Consider the following 24,357-nt stretch of genomic DNA (forward strand, 5'->3'; position numbering starts at 1 on the left):
GCCCTGTATTACAAGAAAAAAAAACTTGTAAAAATTATAATTATTACAACAATGTGTTTAATTGTTTATACTACACTACACAAATTTAATTACATGTTACAAAAGTGTCAATATTTATTTCTCTCTACTATTTTTGATAAACGTTCCTAATTTACTTGTACTTCTGAGTAACTTGTAGCTTGTGAACGTGTAGACTTGTAAGTTGTTATAAACACATAATAAAAGTCCATATATGCATAAACTCACGCCTATTTCTCACTGGGGTAAGCAGAGACAATGGAGTTCCATTTGCTTCGATCCTGACACACATCTCTTGCTTCCTACACATTCATCAATCGTTTCATACATGCACGCGGGTTCGGAGTAGATCGTACCAAACATTGTATAAGAAGACCGTATGCTCAAAAGTGACAGCTAACATTTCAAGGTTAGCCTAATAGCTGACGTCATTCCACCCTGCGTTGCCATTTCTTAAAAAATAAATTACCCACGACCAATGTTTTTATATTTAATTTGCAAGGAAATTGTAAAGTTTTAGTATAAGATTTACTTACAGTTGCAGTACTTTTATGTATATGACAAGTAATGGTAATTAAATACATTATGTCAATAATTCACTTATTAATTTTAAATAATAAAATTTACTTCCTTGGAATGTTGGAGATACCAATTTAATGGTACCACTTACGTCATCAATGGTCATATTAGGATTAAGCATACCTGTTTTCCTTATACCTACCATGGTACTAAACCTAATAACAGTCCACTATTACCACAAGCCCGTGATAGTCAAGAAATATAACTACGGAACACTTCTATTAAAAGCACTGGGCAACATTTTTTCACTTTCCTATTTGTGAGGCGATTCTCACACGAGACCGCGTACCGACGCGGTTGGCGGTGCAGCGGTCAGCAAGGTCGCATTGACTTGAATCCGCTGACGCCTAACACACGAACACACTGTCTCGCCCCACGGTACGACGCTACAAAATCCGCCTAACGTGAGACTAGCCTTATTGATGTAAAATCCTTCAATTTACCACGTTATAAGGGTGTTTTCTCCACTCGACTAACAAGCGGTAATAATAATTTTAATAGATACCCACTTATGCAGTCCGCACCTACCATCTTTACACAAGAAATAAGTTATAGGTAAGTAAGTAGTTATATCACATATATATTTCTGTGTTGAAATAAAATGTAGCGCAACGTGGAGTGGAGTAAGTATGCTCCATATTAGCTCCATACTTAGGAAAGACCTATGGCCAATGGTGGGACTTATACCGTATAGACTGTATTATCCTACACCTTCACTTTAGTCTAGAGTCTATTGAGATAGGTACATGCTAGAGCATCGAATAAGGAATACTACATATACAGGGTGTTAGTGACATCGTAACGAATACTCAGAGGGATGATTCAGACCATGATTCTGAGTTAATATCAAGTGGAATTTTCCGTCGCAAAATTCATGTTATTTTTTTAGTTTTTTTAAATTATTTTCAATTCTATACTTTTGCGATGGAAAATTCCACTTGATATTAACTCAGAATAATCAGCTGAATCATCCCTCTCAGTATTCGTTACGATGACACTTACACCCCATACAAGTACATACAGTAGCCATACAAGTAGGTATGGGTGTTAGTGACACTGTAACGAATACTGAAGGGGATGATTCAGACCATGATTCTGAGTTGATATCAAGTGCAATTTTCAGTCTGAATATTCCTGAAAATTTTTGTGTTTTTTTTTATAATTTTCAATTCCATACTTTTGCGACGGAAAATTCCACTTGATATCAACTCAGAATTATGGCCTGAATCATCTCTCAAAGTTTTCGTTACGATGTCACTAACACCCTGTATAGAACGGCAACTCCCCGCTCCTCACCAGAGCGTCGGAGCTAGGTTTACCTCTCCCCCTCCCCCTCGAACATAGTTTAGACTTGAATCATAGAATAACGAATAATATTACGTATAGAACGGCAATTCTCCGCTCCCCACCAGCGACTGAGCTAGGTTTATCTAGTCTTGAATCGTGAGGGCTGTACACGGATCTTAGGGCTAGAGTTTGAAAAAGTAGGTAGGTACAGTCATCATCACTAATTTAAGATCCATGCTCTTGTCCGTGTAGCATTCTCCGTGCTACTTTTTTAGGGAAAAATAAAGCAGTGGTTTCCCTCTTGCCTTCCGCCCCGCAGTACTCTGTCTGACGTGAGGGGGATGGCGCTCAGAGTAGCCTATTTCAAAGCCGTACTAGGACTCCTGTCTTCCGCCTCTGAATAGTAATTGACAGTTAGTTTTTTTGTTAGTTAGGTAGGTAAGTATCTAAGGTAAACAGGGGGATTAAAATGGCCACATCGAAGCATTTCATCTAAGAGAGCAATATTGCTATTTGACATTTGTTTGCATTGCGCACTTACTTTTATATGCGCAAATGTCAAATTGCAATATTGCTTTCTTAGATGAATTGCTTCAATGTGGCCATTTTAACCCCCCAGTAAGTAAGTACTTAAGTAGGTAAGACAATAAGTACAGACATACTGGTAAAGGCAAGACCGAATTTTACTGAATCATTTTACTGGCCTACGTGGTCACGTGATTATGCGTTGGGCGATCCGGAGGTCCTGGATTCGAGTCCCGATTACAAAAAGACACTTTGTTATCCCTAGTTTGATGGACGTTTCAGGCTGATTTCCCAATTGTGAGAAAGTAAGATGATCTGTGTCGGAAGACACGTTAAGAGCTTTGGCCCCAGTCATAGACTTAGAATTACGTCAGTAAGTACATGAGCCATGCCATGGGACCTATGGTGGCTCAACAATAACCCTGAAACCAAGGTTGATGAGGTTGGTAAACAGCCTCACAACCCACACGATAAAAGAAGTGAATCATTTGAAGAAAAATCGGCTGCTCGTTTAAGCAAATAAAATTTATCATATTATAAAATTAGGATTATCGTCACGTCATATTAATAAATTTTAATTTACAACGTAAACTTGATTACTTACTTGATTACACTTAATCATATGTTTAAAATAAGAATAGGTATTTTATCGTCATTATCAATTCAGATAAATAGATAGGAATATATCTATCTACTTACTTAATGTTTTGCCAATTTTTCTTTAGTCACTGAATTAATTTAGTTTTGGCGTGACTTATTGGAGATTTGCCGCCAATAATGGCATTAACTACTTCATCATCTCCCTAGCATTATTCCGTTTGTCACAGTGTCCGCTTACCTAATCTGAAGATTTGACATGTCCGGTTTTTTACAGAAGCGACTGCCTGTCTGACCTTCCAACCCGCGAAGGGAAAACCAGCCCAATACAGGTTAGGTTACATACCTCCGAAAATGCGTTTTTCGTTAAATGGGTTTCCTGACGAAACCGTAAAATACTTACAAAGAATAAGTATTTTACGATACACAAATAATATTGACTACCGGACTTCTGAAATTCAACCTTCGAAAACAAACAGAATCACGCTTGTACTCCTGAAGGGATGGGCAGAGGTTTAACGTAGGTATAGTTTAATACGGTCACGAGCATTAATATGTATACACTTTGGTACCATGTCACATTAACTTTTTTGACAAATTGAACTATAGGTAAGTCTCACTAAATGTCAAACATGTTAGTGCGACAGAGTCCTAAAGTGGGTACATTATATTGCTCATGACTGTACACCCACTTCTCGCCAGCTGTGTTTTAAGCCCCATTTAATATGTAACGAACCTATTGCCATTTATCCGAGCACAAATCCTGGAAGCACAGAATCACCCTTCGAGTGTGTATATATAGCCAGCAGTACCACGGTTAAATTCAGTGCAGTTAATCACTGCAACACGCTGCTATGGTTGCGAAATAAATTAGTAACATTAAATCCATAAATAATTATCAACAACTTACACAACAGCAACATATCAGTTTTAAAAACCATCGCAATCTATTGCACACACTTTCACCACAGTCATAAATGAGTTGGCCAAGACGCCTCATTTTGCACTAAACTTTCACACTTACAATACAATTTACTACATACTTCGCACATAAAATATTGTCCACAATTCACGTGTGTAAGTATGACCCTGCCAACTAGTGAATACGACAATAGCAGTGGATATGATAGCCGTATCTTATCTTCTGTCGATAATATCAATCGGGGAGCGATTCTTACATAGCGGTCGGGCCTAGACCTTCCTGTAATCATTGCTACATGTCAAAATCCCTCAAGGTTGATAATGAACAAAGTTCTGAGAAAAGAAGCTGGTTATCAGGTAGGTTGTAGGTACGTTATCAATTCTATTTATCTACTCAGCCTGTATCCACTGCTGGTATAGTATAGGCCTCCTTTCACGTTATCATTTCCGGTCCCGTGCAAGTCTCATCCACTGCTTTCCGTTATCAATTACATAAACTGCCTATATACGTCCCACTGCTGGGCACAGGCCTCCTCTCAATCAACCGGAGGGGGTATGGAGCATGCTCCACCACGCTGCTCCAGTGCGGGTTGGTGGAGGTGTTTTTACGGCTAATAGCCGGGACCAACGGCTTAACGTGCCCTCCGAAGCACGGAATCAATTAGTGATCGTATATTCTGGCGCTTATTTACCTACTTGCAGACCGAGAAGGACTTACGATGACCAAATTGGAGATGTCCTCAGAAAAGGTTTAATACGATCTACTCTGAACCGGCGTGCGTGTATGAAGCGATTAATGAACGTGGAGGAAGCAAGAGAAGTGTGTCAGGATCGAAGCAAATGGAATTCTATAGTCTCTGCTTACCCCGGTGGGAGATAGGCGTAAGTTTATGTATGTATGTTATTTGCCTACTTCGTAATATCACTTTTTTAAGTATTAAAAAAATGGCGATTGACAAGAACATATTGCTAAAACAGCGTCGAAAGCCGATGTCGGCGCACAACCAGCGCGCCCTCTGCATTAACTAGGCACTTTTTTTTTTAGGTTTTGTAGGCACGGTTTACGTATACCAAAACGTAGCATGCATGATTAGAGTGACGTACCTCTCGTCTCTTTCGCACAAAGCGATTCTATATCTCTGTCCTGCTCATTTTTATTCATGCCGTCATTCTACGAGGTATCTATAAAAAATATTTTTGAATATTTTATAGGAGACAAGAGTAGGTAGGTATTTAATCAAGAAGAAATAAATAAAGAATACCTAATTAAACAAAATTAATACACATAAAATACGTTTTTTTCATTTATTCATTTTTATTATAAATAAATCATAAAGATTAGGTGTTGTTATATAATATTATACAAAATAACAAACATACTAAATATTACGAATAGCATGTCATTAAAAGTTATTTGCGTAGTGTTAGCCACTTCTCATCATTATTCAGAGCCCATATTCTAACGGCAAATTCAATCTTATTAGAGGTGTAATGAGACTTAAGAAAGTAACAATTATGTTCTTTGAATCTTTTCTAAAAGTTGCCAGCAAGTCCTCAGTTTGACATGGGTGCATTACGAAGTAGGGCCGGAGGAAGATTGGATGTTCTTGCTGTGTTATTATGGAATAGAAATCCTTTTTGTTGATCCTGAAAAAAGAAAGTAAACATTAAAAACTTTTTACTGGAAATGATGTATTTTTATTTTTAAATTCATTACAAAGAGACTCAAAAGGTGTTAATTGTACTATTTTAAAAAAATAATTGTAATGTCCTGTATCCAGCAGTAGGTGTGTGAACTCATGTAAAGACTATGATGTTATTTTATTATCTTAAATAATAATGTTAATAGGGTAGATATAACACTGTAAACTCACCTAACAAAGGACATTTCCCTAATTTCATCCAAAGTAAGAAAAACTCCTGATGAATTCCACATATTGAAACTGAATGAGGGTACTCCATAACTCAGGTTGTAGAATATAACATAATCCACTTTCACCATATCGGATGCTTCTCCATTTTGAACGAGGAATGTCTCTTTCCTGATAAATGATTTGTGGAGGTCTACCGAGTTTTTGTGCAATGTCCATCCGTCGTTTAACCTGTCGGAGATTTGTTCGAAATCTTCGGCTGACTTTAGAAATTCCTCCACTGTTAATGTGGTTGAATCCATTTCATTTTTTCATGCAGGTATAACTATTAAGAATAAACTACCCGCTTACGCATTACACTCGCACTAGAGTCTAAAAAATCAATATAATTATAATATATTGCAAACAAGTGCCAACAATTAATACCTACAATCGTTTTGTTTTGTTTGCTAACGTTTGACTTTGACGTTTGATAAGATATAAGTTAAGAGTTTTCTGGCCAATATTAAACTTTATTTACAATGCCCTAAAGTTTATTTTGATAACATTAAATCGCAAATGTCAAACATTTTAAAGGTTTGCCAGGTTTTGTACGAATTTCACAGTTGAGAAAATACAAGAATAAACGCCATGAATAAACGAAGGCCCCTGTTAATACTTATAACATTCATTACTATTAGTATTACTTATATTGACTATTCACGTGCATGGAATTTCAGAAACTAAACCCACATTATAATATAATCCAACTACCATAAAGCCCCGTCATGAACTCGAGATACTATTGCTATCAATCAAGCAAGTTGTCATTGTCAATCAAATTGCATAGCCAACAAGAGCAACAAGTATTATAGTAATATTTAATATAATATTTTTCCATGATACGAACATTTCTTGTTGTACGTTATGGCAACATTGCGATAGTCTGTCGGTCAGACAGTTGATTCCAGGCCATAACCCTTATATAAAAAAAAAAATCGGTCAGACAGACAGACTGACCTGACTGACAGATTAGTGATTTGTCGTCTGTCTGTGCTGACAGACGTCAAATAGCATTCAAACGTAGTGCTTGTGGTCCTATCACTTAAACTTTATTTTCGAAATATATTTTATTTAAATCATGAATACTTTAAAAAATAACTGGTTTACTGAGTCCTGCGAGATGTGGCCGGGGGGCACATTCTCGTTGCAAGTGAAGGAGGTCTTGCACACAGAGAAATCGGAATATCAAGATATACAAGTTTTGGACACGACGAGTTTCGGCAGGGTGTTAATTCTGGATGGAATAATACAATGTACGCAAAAAGACGAATTCTCGTATCAGGTTAGTTGAGTATTTCTTTTTAATTTTCATAAATAAAATGTAAAGTGTGATATTTACGCACCGCTTACGCATACTTTTTGTTTTATCGTATTTGCGTTTCTTTAAAAAGACTATATACATAAAGGCATTTCTATAGCAATTAGATAATAAGTTAGCATAACTCATTAGCAACTTTTTAATGAACTGGCGCATTATCTATCCAATTATTATGCCTCCAAAAGTGTATTTTTAATGTTTGTGTTTTCAGGAAATGATTTCATTTCTGCCATTGTGTTGCCACAAGAATCCTGAAAAGGTGCTCATTGTTGGGGGAGGAGATGGTGGTGTTGCCAGAGAAGTTGCCAAGCACCCTAAAGTTAAAGAAATTGTACAGGTAAATAAAATATGTTTTCCTCATTAGTTAAACTGTCAGTGTATGATTAAATTGATCATGGAATTAATAATATCCATGATGATGACTTGCAGCCCTGCCTACCTCGATAGGGATAGAAACATGACTACAATGTTATATAATATGTGGCTTAGGGCGTCGTCTGAGAGGAAAAATATTTGAAAGAATCAACTTCAGTCTTAAATAGCCACTAGCTGATGAGTATACATAACATATAACATAAATAGCCTTATATGTCCCACTGCTGGGCACAGGCCTCCCCTCAATTAACCGAAGGGGGTATGGAGCGTACTCCAACACGCTGCTCCACTGCGGGTTGGTGGAGGTATTTTTACGGCTAATACAACAGGCCTGACGTTTAAGACAACAGGCCTGAGGGTGCCCAGTTGTCTTAAACGTTGTACCGGGTGAGAGCCTTCAGCGCTCCCCATTTGTCCGGCCAAGTAGTTAATGCCATTTCAGGCAAATCTACAATAAGTCACGTTTAAAAGAAATTAAAACTGAAGTATGAGGAGGGGGTGAGGACGGCGGCGCCCGATACGAATTGGTGCGGGGCGGAGTCACCGTTCTACTTATATGTAGTATTATTCTTTATTCTATGGTAATAGGTGGGGTTTTTAGATAGAACTTTTAAAGGGAAAATAGGTAATGGTTAACTGTCTTAGACCTTGTCAGATCATTTTCCGTATAACAACGATATACATAATTGTTGAAGGAAAAATATATCATGCTATTTTCCTGTTAATGTTGAAAGACACATGTGTTTATGAATTCAATATTGCATGTATCCAAATACCTATCTACATAACATGTGTTATGTTATGTAGATATGTATCTACAAAGGACAAACTAAAACCTCACCGAGCTTCCTGTTAAACCAGCGTGATAGGTGGTGACCCGTATCGCCGTCTATAAAAGTCGGAACAACTGTGATAGTGTAGATACTAAAATACAGACATGCGCTTTGGGTTCTTCGAGTTCACGCACCGAGGATTCCACACAGTACTTATAGTGTTCCAGAAATCTAATCAAATTAGTTTTATATAAGATACGCCCACTGTCCACTACTACTACTTACTAATTACTGGGGGGGTTAAAATGGCCACAAAAGCAATTCATCTAAGAAAGCAATATTACTATTTGACGTTGGTTCAATTCAATTCTTGATGAATGGCTTCTGTGTGTATTTGGCGTTGGTTTGCATTGCGCACTTACTTTTATATGCGCAAATGTCAAATTGCAATATTGCTTTCTTAGATGAATTGCTTTGATGTGGCCATTTTAACCCCCCTGATGAAAGTAAGTAGTTATAGACATGTCAGGGGCCTTTGGCGGCTCACTAATAACCCTGACGCCAGGGTTGATGAGGTTGGTAATCCACCTCACAACCCACACGATAAAAGAAAAAATCTTATTTAGTTTCCATAATGAAACATGTGTTTGAAATATAGCTTGACACAATATTTTATCTGTCTCGTATATTATCGTAACGTTTTTACAATGATTTGACATGACCTTTGGTTGTTATAGATATCTACATTGAATAAAAGAGAAGACAGACATAATTCACGCGCGTATACCCCTTCTTCGAGGTAATGACGTCATAAATCGTCTGAAACAGTCGTATAAGGCCAATGATGATGATACCCTTTAGGGGTGTGTAGAACCGTTAGTATAGTCATACTTGCTACTCTTGGTAGGCAAGAGCTCAATTGTCCAACTGCACAACCTTGTCTAATGAGATACTTTAAAAAGTAAAGTTAGGCGTCTATTTCTAGATTAGCATTTTATGATTTATCTTTGACCCTGCCGCTATTCATTATAATTACCAAAACGGTGTGCTCATGTGCCCTCACTATGCGCGGGAGTTCACTGTTAAGATAGGCTACATAAGCCATCTTCGGGCGTATCAGCGTCGTGCCGACTAGGAATCGAAGTGGTCGCCATGGCCGAAATCGGTCAGAGATCATCATCATCACTTTAAAAAAAGTTTTATCTGGTGGATAATTAGTTCATCTCGTGATGGATGTACGTCTGACTACCCCAATAGGGATATGGCCGTGAGCTTATGTTATGTTAAAAAAAAGTCAAAACGAAACATTTTTGTTCAATTTTTATAGAAATATGACGTCATCAAAAAACGTGGTCAAACATCGTACCTACTCTATAAGTAATTCATAAAAAGAAAATTGAGATTGTTTTTTAAACATCTCAAGTTAGGCGTCTATTTCTAGATTATCATTTTATAATTTATCTTTGACTCTGTTATCATCATCATCAGCCCATTAATATCCCCACTGCTGGGGCACGGGCCTTCCGTATGGATGGATAGGGAGATCGGGCCTTAAACCATCACGCGGGCCCAGTGCGGATTGATGGTTATTAACGACTGCTAATGCAGCCGGCACCAACGGCTTAACGTGCCTTCCGAAGCACGGAGGAGCTCGAGATAAAAACTTTTTTTTACCCTGTCATTACGTCTATTTCTTCTAGCCTATTATATTTATGTTTTGTTCCCAGATAAGTATTAAGTAGTAAGTAATGAATACTAATAATAATTGCTAACATTACTTAAACATGATTAGACAGTCTCGTTAAAGAGATAAGAAATGGTGGCTCTGTCTCTACGATAACGAACAGTTATTAGGGTATTGATTTATCTATACAATTAACTAATATCAAGCTAGTTAACCGTATACTTATCACTATGTAGAAAAGTTTAATTAATGAAAGACCCACCGAGTAGTTTTGGGGCGAGATTTGTTATAGAGATATAATTAAATAAGTAAAAAAAAAAACTTTATTCAAGCAAGTAGGACTCATATTTTGTTGGTAACAAAACTTATATATTAAGTTAGGAAATTAAATTAAATACAAATTATAATAGGAGAGTTGAGCCGCGTACGCACGTACGCCGGGTCGCATATAATTAATATACTAATGGCACCGATTCCTGTAGACACCTCTTAATTTTATTTTAAGTTATACCCGTCATTTTCTTATTCGCCGAAAAGGGACGGATGATTCGCGACACTGCTTCCGCGGATGATTCGCGACACGGCTTCCGCGTCGCGAATCATCCGTCCCTTTCCTTTTCGGCGAATAAGAAAATGACGGGTAGGTATAACTTAAAATAAAATTAAGAGGTGTCCCTTTCCTCTTTCCTCGTGATGTGGAAGCCGTGTCGCGAGGGCTGATGGTAAGTGAAGATGTGGCTTAAGTGGTGGCCCTAGCAAAATATTTAGGTGGTGCGAGGGAGACCCCAAAGTGGCATTCCCCAGCTCCTTAAATTATTACAACATTTTTCGATTACGGCCAGCGAAATTTTCCGGTTTAAATCATTTAAAAATTTCTTCACGGCCACCCAATCTAACCCGATGAAGTTTTAGTTTCCTGGTGGACCAGGCTTGGTTGGTTTTTTACAGATGCGACTGCCTGTCTGACCTTCCAACCCGCGAAGGGAAAGCCAGCCCAATACAGGTTAGGTCACATACCTCCGAAAATGCATTTCTCGGGAATGTGGGTTTCCTCACGATGTTTTCCTTCACCGCTGAACACGTGATAATCATTTATGATCCAAACATGAAAACAAATTCGACAATCATTGGTTTAGTCCTGTGCTGGATTCGAACCTGCGACCTCAAAGTGAGAGGCAAGCAATTATATTAAACGTTATAATAACCAACTTTTCATTCAACAGGTAGAAATCGACGCAAAAGTGATCGAGGTATCAAAGAAGTACTTACCGTTCATGGCGGTGGGTTTTGACAGCGAGAAGCTGAAGTTGCACGTTGGGGACGGGTTCGAATTCATGAAGAACCACAGCAAGGAGTTTGACGTCATCATCACAGACAGCAGCGACCCTGTAGGCCCCGCCGTGAACTTGTTTCAAGAGAACTACTTCGCGCTGATGAAAAGTGCTCTACGAGACAATGGCATAGTTTGCTCCCAAGCTGGGACCATTTGGAATGATATCGAGCTGGTTACCAGTACTTTGAGGTGAGTGATCCATCTATCAAGAAGTCCTGCCTGAGTCACATTTCTAACGAATAAATCGTTATATTAGGCTTATCACACACATCACTAACTTAAGAGCCACACTCTTGTCGGTGTAGCATTCCTCTCCATGCTACTCTTTAGGGAAAAATAGTGGTTTCCCTCTTGCCTTTCGCTCCGCAGTACTCTGACGCGAGTGGGATGGCGCCCAGAGTAGTCTATTACAAAGCCGTACTAGGTCTCCTGTCCTCCGCCTGTGAATAGTACTGACAGTTACTGCTGTCTGACAGGTTTCAGGTTATAGTCCATGTGACTTCTGTCATGCATTGCCGTATCGATGGCGTCCATCTCCGCCATATTGGTCTTATATCAATATAAAAACGAAAAAAAAAGAAGTTTCACACATTACACCCTATTTTTGTTTGTTTTTTTATTTTTCTTTTGTAGTTTTTGTAAATAATAATTCATAAGCATTTATTAGCAATAAAAATAGTATTATAGTTTGCAGTTGGTCAGCATTTAACATTACATTACAAAAAAAAGTTAACCCGTTTTCATTGTTTTTTTTATAGGTTCTGCAGGAATCAGTTTCCCGCCGCGGCGTATGGGTACGCGTCGGTACCGACATATCCCTCCGGGCAAATAGGCTTCGTGATCGGTTCGCTAGATAAAGACGTCAGGTTCGATGCCCCGGTGCACGTGTTCACACGCGACGACGAGAAGAAGATGAATCTCCGCTATTACAATAGCGACATACACAAAGCTGCCTTTGTGTTGCCAACCTTCGTCAAATACCAACTCGCATAACTTTTTAATTTTTTACTTTTTTACGTGTACTTAAACGTGCATTTATTTTAAAATAAGACTGCCACGTCGGCATTATAAACAAAATTATTATATTTTTTCAATAATTATTATTAATAATTATCATAATAAATTGTTGGGACATATATTCCATAGGTTTTAAGTGTTTATAGATATATTTTTTATACTGAATACTCGGATTATTGTTTGTTATATTTTTATACTAATCTCTTTATGTGGTTGAACATTCCAATAATACATAATCTTTGAATGTTATACAGAAAACTTTAAATATTTTATCATATGTAGGTATAGTTCTAGTCTGATAATTGCATAAAATTCCGCTTCTAAATACTTAGTGCCTTAAAACTATTTGCTCATTTTAATGTGATAGTGAAATCGAAATAAAATATTTTTGTACAATGTTTTGTATGCCATTTTATATGAATGTTAAATTGGGAACAATAAACGTATTTTTTAATTTTATAATGGTACTAATTCCTGTAAATACCATCTAATTTTATTTTAAGTTATATCTGTCATTTTCTTATCTGCCGAAAAGGAAAAGGACGGGTAATCGACAAGCATAAAATTTATGGAACACACGTCAATTTTAAGCACAAATCTAAACCAACCGTCTAAAAATTTTACATCCGTCAATAACCCGACACAGTTAAGTAGATAGCACGTCAAACGGATTGCATACCAGCGACGTACCTTTTGATTCGCCCGGGTTATTCATTCATTTACTCATTCTTCCTAAAATTAAGAGCTGTGAATCATCTGTCCCTTTCCTTTTCGACGGATATGAAACTGACGGATATAACTTAAAATAAAATTAGGCGGTGTCTGCAGGAATCGGGGCCAATGTGTATTATTTATTCATTTTTCCGTCATATTGTCATACAGGCATTTCAAAGTATATTATATAAAAAATGCATAAGGCTAGGGACATAATGATGATGAAAAAACAATATTATATTTACATAGTTATAATTTATACTTTTTTAAAATGGTCACATAGAGACGATATTTCGCCACATAGGGTTCAGTGCCAGGGCCGTAGAGATTATAAACCTACGGGTTACTACAACTAACTACATACATAAAGTTCGCCTATTTCCTATCGGGATAAACAGAGACTATGGAATTTTTTGCTTCGATCCTGACACACTTCTCGTGCTTCCTCCTCATACATCAATCGTTTCATACACGCACGCCGGTTCTGAGTAGATCGTACTGAACTTTTGCTAAGGACATCTCCAATTTGGTCAATGTACGTCCTTCAAGAAAGAGAAGAGGCGAGATGGACACTTAATAAGACACGACGATAAATTAAAAACATCATAGAAGGAAAGAGAGGAAGGGGAAGACCAAAAAGAGCTTATATGGAATAGATCAAAGAGAAGGTGAACGTCGTGTCTTATAAGGAAGTGAAGGAAATGGCAAATAGACAAGAATTGAGAATGATACACCGACAAGAGCGTGGTTCTTAAATTAGTGATGATGATGAGGTCCTTTCAGCTGTTCCTCTGCCAGCCCAACCACCAACCATCGCTTTATATACTGCTTTCGTAATCCTAATATCAATCATCCGCTCTACGAGTCCAAACCAACTTAGCATTTCCCTTCTCTATCTTAGTCACTATATCGTCTAACTACATAAAAAAGCGTAATAAAAGTTTGAATAACGAATGCGCTATTTCAAGAAAAAAAAATATGTTAAAACACGTCTATTTTTCTACGACCCCAGCTCAGACCATAACCAATTTAAAACTAATAAAATAAGATGTAAAACATTATTGAAAGTACAACAGTAGGTAAGTTGATCAAATAATACATTAACATTATTTTTGGACTTGTGTTTCTTTATTAAAACTAATGAATTTTTACTTACAACGACCTAGCTCGAATCGGCGAGTTTCGAGACTTTCGACTCCAAAAGATCTTGACTGTAGCTATCGAGATATTCAACGTGTTTATCTTTGTTCTTCTTAATGTCTCCTTCTTTCAATGCATCATGGAACGCAGTGAAGATGGTGCCGGCTTGTACTTTTTTCATGATCTTTTTGTCGTGGAACGAATGCGTGTGGGCTGATACTCTACAAATGGGAAAAATTCAACCAAAATTAATATATAAAACGGACAAGCGATCAAGCAGTGTGGAGTATCTACGCTAAACTGATAAAGGGGAGGCCGGTGCCTAGCTTTGGTCACGCTGTTTACGACACGATTGAGGTAAGTACTATCTATCATGTTGGTCTAACAGAATGTTCAGCGAGGTGTGGGTACTTAGTTCATCTTGTGATAGATGTACCTCTGACTACCCCGATTGCGATATAGTCGTTAGCTTACGTTATGAATTAAGATTTAAGTCCAATGTTTTCGTGGCAACAGCCTCCGTGGTCTAGTGGTTAGAGCGTTAGGCTCACGATCTGGAGGTTCGGGTTCGATTCCCGATGGGGACATTGTCGAAATCACTTTGTGAGACTGGCCTTTGTTTGGTAAGGACTTTTCAGGCTTGAATCACCTGATCTTCCGAAAAAGTAAGATGATTCCGTGCTTCGGAGGGCACGTTAAGCCGTTGGTCCCGGCTATTAGCCGTAAAAACACCTCCACCAACCCGCATTGGAGCGGCGTGGTGGAGTATGCTCCATACCCCCTCCAGTTGATTGAGGGGAAGCCTGTGCCCAGCAGTGGCACATATATATATATATATATATACATATATATATATATATATATATATATATATATATATATATATATATATATATATATATATATATATATACCTTTGGCATACCTTTGTGTGACAACATCTCCCTTAGTGATAACGAACGCTGGACACCGATGGCTCACGAGGTAGTCGACACAACGCCACTGCCGCGTCCCGTCGCGATTGGTATGTTTCAAGTAGTAAACAAATCTGTTCAGAATCATCTGCAAAGACCCCTGGTTCGATACCGTAAATTGCATCATGCTGGCACCTGAAACAATTCAGAATTTAGGTAGAATACAACTTTATTTTTTATTTCTATTTTAATAGAATTTGAAAATCGTGGGTGATCAATAATGGTCATTCGAGTCTCATGGGTGCTCAGGCTCACGCGCAACTCTTAGGGACAAAGGCTTAGACAAAGGTTTGGTCAAGGAGATGATATAATAAATTAAAAACGAAGCTGCCAACCAACAATAGTAATCAAGCAATACCACTAAATCCAGGTGTTTGTTATATGTTAGCGCACAAAAAGGTTCTATAATGATCTATGCATTCATTTGAATAAAGAAACAATCATAATTTTACTTACTACTTGGTTTTTTAACACATTCAGCTTTCACAGTGTCTGGTAGTTTCGTTGTGTATATATCCGCGTCTGGTTCATTTGTCGTTTCGTCCTGTGTGAGTTCCGTCGTGTTGTCGCATTCTTGTGTTTGCATGTCTTCCGCGAATTGAATCCTCGTGGCGTCATCCATACTTTCCACACTGTAATTGAAAAAAATAATTATTTACAGATTGCTTGTCTGTTTACCCTATTAGTGATTACGGCGTGAGTTGATGTATGTACGTATGCAACACAGCAAGCATCACATTTTATTTCATCTTTTCATAGCTAAATGATTCAGCTAGTTTCGAGACTTTCGAGTCGCTGAGTTTCGAGACTTTCGAGTCGCCGAGTTTCGAGACTTTCGAGTTGCCGAATTTTGGAGACTTTCGAGAATTTAAATAGTTGTAAAATATTCAGGGTAGTTGGATTAATAATAATAATTTCGATGTTCAATATAAGTAGGTATTTTATAAAACCCTGTGTTTATTTTTTAATCCAAAAATTCCGTAAATACTTACTGGGTAGAGTCTGTGACGGGTTCGTATATAGTTTCATATTTTTCGTCGTCTTTTGAATTAGTTATTTCAAAGTAACAATACTCTTCTACGTCTTCAGTCTCCTCCCTTTCCGTTTCCGATTTTGTGTACGATTCTGCCGCGTGTTGTTGAGGCGTGTGAGATGGATCCACTTTCTGGAAAAAAAGATTGGTATTATGGTTCACCCTAGCTGACGTGTGGTAGTTAGTCCCCGTCTCGAATAATTCGATGAAAAGTCCGTATCAGAGCCTAACAATGTTTAGTTAGTGGGCTCTGTTTTCTAAGATGGCCCATTATGTGTGTATTTTTGACTATGTAAGCCAACCAACTCCTTAACGATGTTATTTCACAGAATATCAAAGTAACAAAAATATTTTTGATTAAAGTGATTTAATTAATAGCATCACACAGTAGCAAGTCTATTAAGATGGTATCAATAAACTAATCTCAGCTTCGAGACTGCCCTTAAGATCATGTCAATGTGACAGTTCTTACGTAAAAATAGGGACTTGAGCATGATCTTGTGGGTCTCACCTGAGATTAGTTTATTAATACCACCTTTAATTGAGCTACTTGAAAGAGTTCTTGTTTGACATGCATATGTTCAGATTAGTTGAATACGTATCTGCCAAGTTGGGTGTTAAGGATTTCACACGCGTTGTTGAGATTGTCCCAAAATTTCGTGGTTTTTGTTGCCTTACATTCCCCCTGTGTACTAACTTATTGTGGTGTGTTGTCCTTTAGTAGAAAGGTAAGTGTTTGTGCTTTTATAACGCTGGGAATCGACGGCAATGTCGTCGATTCCTAGCGAGCCGCCGGACCCTCCGGATCCACGTGCTCTCGCACAACATGGCGATCCCCCTATCCAAGAAGCAGAAATGGTCGATGCGCTGCCCCCAAGCCGTAAACGTAGGGATAACATAGGCTCAAATAGTGATATTCCCAAGAAATCGAGAGTTCCTCCATCCGACTCCTTGCAAAATGTATGGACTCATGAAAATGAAACAAAAGTCTATACCGAAAATGACGACGGCCCGTTTATAGTACATGTTTCGCGGTTAGAGTCGCATCCTAAAGCTGGCACTACAATCAACCCAATCCAATTTGGTAAATTACTAGCCCACTCAAAAATAACCGATGTTGCTCGCACTGGAGTCAAGGTGGCAGGACGTAATCGTATCTCTGTTGAGTTCCGGACTCCAGAAGCAGCGAATAATTTTGTGACAAACCCCATGCTAGTCTCAAGCAACATGACTGCCATTATCCCCACCTACAATGTGACCAGAATGGGAATTGTTCGTGGCGTTCCTACCGATTGGAGCCTTTCAGAGTTTGTGGAGAATGTTGAGCTGCCACTGGGTTGTGGCCACATTTGCAAAGTGCGCAGACTAAACCGAAAAGTTACCAAAGATGGCAATATTGAATGGGTCCCTACCGGCACCCTAGTGGTCACTTTCACTGGACAAACTCTGCCAAAAAAAATATTCTGCTTCTATACTTCCCTTCCAGTAGAAATTTATGAACTGCCTACCATCCAATGCCACAATTGTTGCAGATTTGGTCACATTGCAGGTGTGTGCCGATCCAGTAAGCCACGCTGTTATCGTTGTACCCAACCCCACCCTGGTAATAGTTGTCCAGTAAAAGAGGAAGATGCCTCCTGCGTGCTCTGCTTGGGCAGGCATTTTGCTACAGACAAATCCTGTCCAGAGCTCGGGCGACAGAAAGTGATTAAAATAACAATGGCCCAAGAAAATATCTCTTTCCCTGAGGCTTCTGCCAAGGTCCCCCAAGTTCGTCGGGCTTATGCTGATGTAGCAAAAACTATGTTTTCTCCGTTAGTCTCTGCTCCATCTTCTCAACCTTCATATTCCGAGGGCCACAGAGTAACGTCACAAACCAGTTACAAAAAAACCGTGATCAAGCCAACCCGCCCTAGAGCCCCCTCTAGTCAGGGGTATGACACTGGAACCCATCAGGCCCTCATTGCAGACAGGGACCCTCCAGCCCCTAATAACGGAGTTTGTTTAGTCAACTCTCCTGCCCCAAAGACTGACAACCTTTTGGACCTCCTCGTGAACCTTCTTATGAACATCCTAAATAGATACAATGACTTTTCACCACCGTACCACGTTGCCAACATGCTAAAGGACCTTAATCAAGTCATTACCAAAATTCAAGATCATACAATGGAATGCACAGAGTCTTCGTCCCAAGAAGCATGAAATCTTGCATATGATTAACTCCCATGACCCTGCAGTTTTTGCCGTCTCGGAGACCTGGTTTAAACCGGGGTCCTATTTTAGGCTCCCGGGATACTCTTGTCTTCGGGACGACAGAACTGATGGTCACGCTGGTACTGCCATTTTCATTAAATCCTCAATTACTCATAACCGTATCCCTCTCCCAGCTATAGTAGGAATCAATGCTGTAGCAGTCAAAATTCAAAATTTTTCCATACTTTGTATTTATATTCCTCATCCAAACGTAATCTCTATTTCTGATATTGAGCTATTAATTTCTCAACTTTCTGGTCCTATTATTATTGTAGGAGACTTTAACGTTTCACATGTAATATGGGGTGGACCCGATTATGACCCCCTTGGGTGTGATCTGGTTGACCTGATGGACTTCAGAAATCTTTGCCTTTTAAACGATGGTTCTCCAACGCGTTATACTGCTCCAGATCGTAGAGTAAGTGCTGTAGACCTTTCAATGTGCTCAGCAGACATTAGGTCTATGACCTCATGGCAAATCTTATCGGAGAAATATGGTAGTGATCATTATGTTATTGTTATTTCCTTCGATCAACCGTCTCCTTCAGTCAGACCATTTGAACCTCTATTAAAATATATTATTCCTCGTGCGAACTGGGATAATTATTCCATTGACGCCGATATTAATTCGCACTCTGTCCCCACCATCAATGATTCTAATGTTGAGGAGGCATACGGCCTTTTTGTTCAAGGTATCTGTAAAGCTGCAGATGACAATATCCCAGCTAAAAAGACAAAGGTTGGTACTAAGATCTCTCCCCCTTGGTGGGATGCAGAATGTACTGAAATGTACCAGAGACGCAAAGAAGCTGAAACCAACTACTGCCTCATGATAACGACAGAGAACTATGTTCTATTAAAAAAAGTTACTGCTATGGCGAAGCGCTTTTTCAAAAAAAAGAAAAAATCCTCATGGTTGCGTTTTTGTCAATCCCTTTCCCCTCGCACTCCTCCTACCTTGATGTGGCGTTCCATAAAACGCTTTAGGGGCTCCTTCTCTTTTCGTAATTGTGACTCTAATGATTACTCTAGATGGATTCACGCATTTACTAACAGTTTAGCTCCTCTTTCGGCCCCTAATCATGACTGCTTGCCCATGCCGTACCCTTCTTCTTTTCCTCATCATGCATTTAATAACCCTTTTTCTAACGACGAGCTACGATCAGCCCTTGAATACCTTAGGGACTCATCCCCTGGGGTGGATGGGATCCCATATTCTTTTTTAAAGAAAGCCGGCCAATACACCAAAACCCTTTATCTCTTATTAATTAATAAATTCTTTGAAACAGCGTATGTTCCGGAATCTTGGAAAAGGCAGATAATTATTCCAATCCTAAAACCAGGAAAAGACCCCTCTAAAAGTACTTCTTTTAGACCTATTGCCCTATCATCAACCCTTTGTAAGATTATGGAACACATGCTTAAGAGAAGATTGGAATGGTTTGTGGAAAGTGAGGTGATTTTAGCCGAGAGCCAGTTCGGTTTCCGTAAAGGCATGAGTACCACAGATAGTTTGGCCATCCTATCTACTGATATCAGGATTGCTCTCTCCAACAACCAGTTTTTGGTGGGGGTATTTTTGGATATCTCTGCTGCTTATGACAGTGTGCTGCTTCCGGTGCTCAGGGAGAAGCTCCTTAATCTGAACATTCCCGTGAGGCTAGCTTATTTCGTTTGTAATTTGTTGATGGAGAGATCAATCCAGGTTCGTGTCCATGGCTCCCTTCTTGAACCGAGGCGTGTCTGGCGGGGCTTGCCGCAGGGTTCTGTACTCAGTCCTCTGCTCTACAGCCTGTATACGTACGACTTAGAGCTCTGTGTTAATTCCTTTTGTAATGTCCTTCAGTATGCGGATGACTTGGTCTTGTACGCCTCGTCCGACTCTTTAGAGGAAGCAACCGGCAAGCTTAACCATGCCCTTCAATACCTAGAAAACTGGCTTGATGAACATGGTTTATCATTATCGGTAGAGAAGAGTTCTGTGGTGGTGTTTACCAGAAAAAGATCTGTGCCGGATGTAGATATTACCTTCGCAGGAAAACGAATTCCTGTCAGTAATGGCGTAAAATTTCTAGGTATTTACTTGGACTCGACTATGTCAGGTAAAGATCATCTCAATTATATTGTTGACAAATGTGAGAGGAACATTAATATATTGCGCTGTTTATCGGGTGTATGGTGGGGATCCCATCCATACACCCAAAAATTAGTTTACAACGCTATAGTCAGGTCAATTTTTGACTACGGGTCTTTTATATTAGAGCCTTGCAATAAGACTGCTTTAAGAACTTTGGATAAAATTCAATATCAGTGCTTGAGAATTATACTGGGAGCAATGAAATCTTCGCCTACAAATGCTCTACAAGTAGAAGCTGGTGACCCTCCCCTATCCATCCGTAGAACGTACCTTTCAGACAGATTTTTCTCGAAAATTGTGCAATACAATAAACATCCTCTCCTATCAAAACTAGAATCTCTCTCATGCATAATACCAAAAAATCAATACTGGAATAATAAGGATCTTCCCCATCTCATCAAAAGTTTTAAAAAATTTAAAGTTTTAAACTATAAAGTTCACCAAGCAAACATAAATCCTCTTTTTTCGACTCCTTTTGAAGCACTCCTTTTTAAACCGAATATTTTGAAGAGTTTTGGTATTTTGAAAGACTCACCTGGGGCAAATGCCCTCTTTAATGATAAAATCAATAGTGATTGGAATGACTGGCTACACTTGTATACAGACGCTTCAAAGGCTGAAGATGGGCGGATCGGTGCCGCTGTCTGGATGCCTAAATATTCGACCCTCTTAAGCTTTAAATGCCCTCCCGTCTGCACGGTGTTTACAGGCGAAGCTATTGCCCTATTAGAGGCCGTGAAATTTATTCGGGTTCATAAGTTTAACAAATCTATAATTTTTTCAGATTCTTTGAGCTGCCTTTATGCCATTGACTCAAACCTATTTATCTCCAGTTCTATACATCCGCTAATTTTCCAAATTAAAGAAATGCTGTACGAATGCTATATTAATAACACCGAGGTAGTTATTGCCTGGATTCCAAGTCATACGGGCATCAGAGGGAACGAAGTGGTTGACTCATTTGCTAAGGATGCTGCAACATCGGGAAGCTCTGATCATTTTCAGTTTTATGCACTAGATCTCAAGTGCGCGGCTAAGCCTGATCTGAATAAATCCTGGCAAAAGAACTGGGATCGTTCTAGACAACTAAAAGGCCGGTATTATGGGGATATCCAACCGGAGATTCCCACCAAAACATGGTATTCTAGATATCGCTTGGCGGATAAACGATCCACCTCGGTTGTTTGTCGGTTGCGCATTGGCCATACATGCACCCCTCTACATCTGTTTAAATTAAACTTACGTAACACGCCCATGTGTGACTGTGAAACTGAAGAAGGCTCCACAGATCATATACTTTTTAATTGCCCTTTACGACCTATTTCATTATACGATATCCTTCCTTCGAAAATTCCTAGGCCCATTAACGCGAAATCCCTATTATTATTTACTAACACGTCGTTCATAAAATTACTGTGCAATTACATACAAAAGTATGATATTAAGTTATAATCATTTATGTTTTAACCAATATTAATCATGCCCTGTGATGTTTGTTTTGTTTTTATGTGCTTATATGTGGTGTTGTGTTGTCCTGTTTCAGGAAATAGTGATACCTTTGGACGTACTTATATGGACATTATCTATGGACAAATGTGATTCCTGTACTTGACATTGGCAGTAATGGTTGTCTCTACTCTATGACGACCGGTTGCCATACAACCATAAAGTTGAAGTTGAAGTTGAATACATATCGTCACTGGAAAGGCAAAATTACATAAGCACCAAAATATCCTAAAATAGTAGTCCATCTTATGATATCTATTGCTAGACATAGAAATAGAATTGAGAAAACAATGTAAACTTACGTTGACGTCATCTAAATTGGATAAATGGGTAAAAAGTTATGATAAAAAACGAATAAAATACTTTAAATGGCTTTTTCTTGAAATGGCAACTTAATTTTGCCTTTTCAGTGACGATATGTTGAAAAGTTTACTTTTATTGATATATGATGTTGTTTGTATTTAATGAAATTGATTATTATATTTGATGGGGTGCACGAAAGGAGCCTCCCCGAGCAACATACTGATTTCCTTGCTACGTCCAGCGCACCCTGGGCAATTCGCGAATATTTCCCGCGCGGATTGGCTAATCCTTTTACCACGATGGCAATTAATCTCATGCCATCGAAACGTCAAGAAGAAGATTATATTTGATTATGATCTCATTAAAGTCCTAGTATAATATAGGCTCACGTTTGACCACAATTTCATCTGATGGTAAGTGACAATGTGCTCTAGGATGGATATTTATTTTTTATGGTGTCTTTTGGTGCTATTAGGTGCCTGAGATGGCTGTAACTATTTAACTAATTTGAGCCTCATTTTTATGAATCTTTTCTGACCATTGGTCATATTTATTAAAAAAAAAGTAAAAAAATTAAAACTTTTTTATATTTGCTATTAATTGCCTGAGATAGCTGTGCCTGTCTATGTAACAAATTTGAGCCTCACTTTTCTCACCATTGGTCATATTTATTTTTTAAATATGACTATGAAGTTAGTGTACATTTCTTAACAAACTTTTTATGGACATAAATATACCATGTCCTCTAATCCTTTGATGTGCAGGGTTTTACCAGCCTCCAGCAGTTCCGACAGGTTCTCAACTGACACCAGAACCTCACCGGTGTAGATGTATTCCAGGATGGCAGCAAGAGCATTGTAGGATATTTTCTGAAACATTTTTTTTTATAAAAATTTGCAAACTCATTTTTTAGCCTACCTACCACCTACTAACCTATGTATGTGTCTTAGTTTACTGGGTACCAATATAAAGGATTATATTATTATAGCAACATATTGGTGATGATTCCTGTGGACATAATTTAATTTTATTTTAAGTTATATCTGTCATTTTATTATATATATAAGAAAAAAGAGAAGCATACATTTAAAACTATGACAGGGTGTTGACACTGTGCTGACTCGATCAGCTCCTTAATATAAGGGCTGGCGAGGGCAACTACTATTTGATGCACTTTGACATGATGACCATCCGCTGCCAGCGTCAAGTCCACAAACTCGCCATTCTGAAAAATATTTACAAGAAAAACGATGAACAAAAAAATACAGGTACCATTGAAAAAGTTTGTATATACAATAGAGTGTAATAGGTAGTGTTTGTAACGTACAGAATACGCGATAAATGCGATTTGCTCAACGTTATGGACTTATTTATTATTAAGAGGTGGGCTGGTAACTTATCACTATGGGGTAAAAAGCCATTTTAGGACGCCTAATGTCTATTCCACGAGCGATTCTGAACTTGTGGCGCTACCCACACTACCAGGTATTCCAGGCGTCAGTTTACCCACGTATATTGTAAATATTTTACTCAGAAAATCAAAAATAGTGAAAACTATATAATTGTTTACCTGTTGCAAAGAGCTCAATCCGGTGCACACATTCCGTTTGTGCCCTGCCCAACACAAGGAGAACTGTGTCTGCGCCATAGTTCAACAATTACAAATGTTCATTAAATTAACTGCTTATTTTAGGTTATATTATTGAAAATATTGAAATTTTCGGGACGCAGAGAGACGCTTCCCTCAAACAAAATTATTTTCAATTCAATAATTTCAATCAAATGTCAGAAATTCAGAATTGATTGACAAAACAGCAATAGTATTGCCACCAAAAATAACTAAAAAAATATTCATTTTTCATGAAACGAACGTTACTTTAAAGTGCAATTCTGCAAACAAGATAATTTGTCGTACTACTCTTATTATTTATACATCGTAAAGTTACCATTGGTATAG

General features: G+C 38.4%; 4 protein-coding genes across 4 annotated transcripts in view; 1 reads left to right on the forward strand and 3 right to left on the reverse strand.

The window, feature by feature from the left end:
• The window catches only part of LOC126368159 (phospholipid-transporting ATPase IF), a 36,259-nt gene extending 32,173 nt beyond the window's left edge, over positions 1–4,086 (reverse strand). The window contains exon 1 of the mRNA XM_050012044.1: positions 3,917–4,086. Within this exon, the coding sequence (XP_049868001.1) occupies positions 3,917–4,006 (90 nt within the window). The 5' untranslated portion in view covers positions 4,007–4,086. The remainder of the gene's footprint in view (positions 1–3,916) is intronic.
• A 1,262-nt stretch (positions 4,087–5,348) lies between these two features.
• LOC126368234 (ubiquitin-like-conjugating enzyme ATG10) lies at positions 5,349–6,570 on the reverse strand. The gene is made up of 2 exons (XM_050012140.1): positions 5,802–6,570; positions 5,349–5,574 (listed from the first exon to the last, which is right to left on the reverse strand). The coding sequence occupies exons 1-2, from the start codon at positions 6,098–6,100 to the stop codon at positions 5,373–5,375; spliced, it is 501 nt and encodes a 166-aa protein (XP_049868097.1). The 5' UTR covers positions 6,101–6,570; the 3' UTR covers positions 5,349–5,372.
• A 238-nt stretch (positions 6,571–6,808) lies between these two features.
• On the forward strand, positions 6,809–12,795 carry LOC126368221 (spermidine synthase). Its single transcript, XM_050012125.1, has 4 exons — positions 6,809–7,122; positions 7,370–7,495; positions 11,214–11,512; positions 12,082–12,795. Exons 1-4 carry the CDS (start codon positions 6,919–6,921, stop codon positions 12,314–12,316), a joined length of 864 nt encoding a protein of 287 aa, XP_049868082.1. The 5' UTR covers positions 6,809–6,918; the 3' UTR covers positions 12,317–12,795.
• A 250-nt stretch (positions 12,796–13,045) lies between these two features.
• LOC126368204 (modifier of mdg4-like) lies at positions 13,046–24,189 on the reverse strand. The gene is made up of 7 exons (XM_050012102.1): positions 23,971–24,189; positions 23,485–23,625; positions 23,138–23,269; positions 16,161–16,333; positions 15,625–15,800; positions 15,120–15,303; positions 13,046–14,415 (listed from the first exon to the last, which is right to left on the reverse strand). The coding sequence occupies exons 1-7, from the start codon at positions 24,046–24,048 to the stop codon at positions 14,217–14,219; spliced, it is 1,083 nt and encodes a 360-aa protein (XP_049868059.1). The 5' UTR covers positions 24,049–24,189; the 3' UTR covers positions 13,046–14,216.
• Positions 24,190–24,357: the final 168 nt, after the last annotated feature.

The sequence above is a fragment of the Pectinophora gossypiella genome, chromosome 7, assembly GCF_024362695.1.
Source record: "Pectinophora gossypiella chromosome 7, ilPecGoss1.1, whole genome shotgun sequence".
NCBI classification, from domain to species: Eukaryota; Metazoa; Arthropoda; class Insecta; order Lepidoptera; family Gelechiidae; genus Pectinophora; species Pectinophora gossypiella.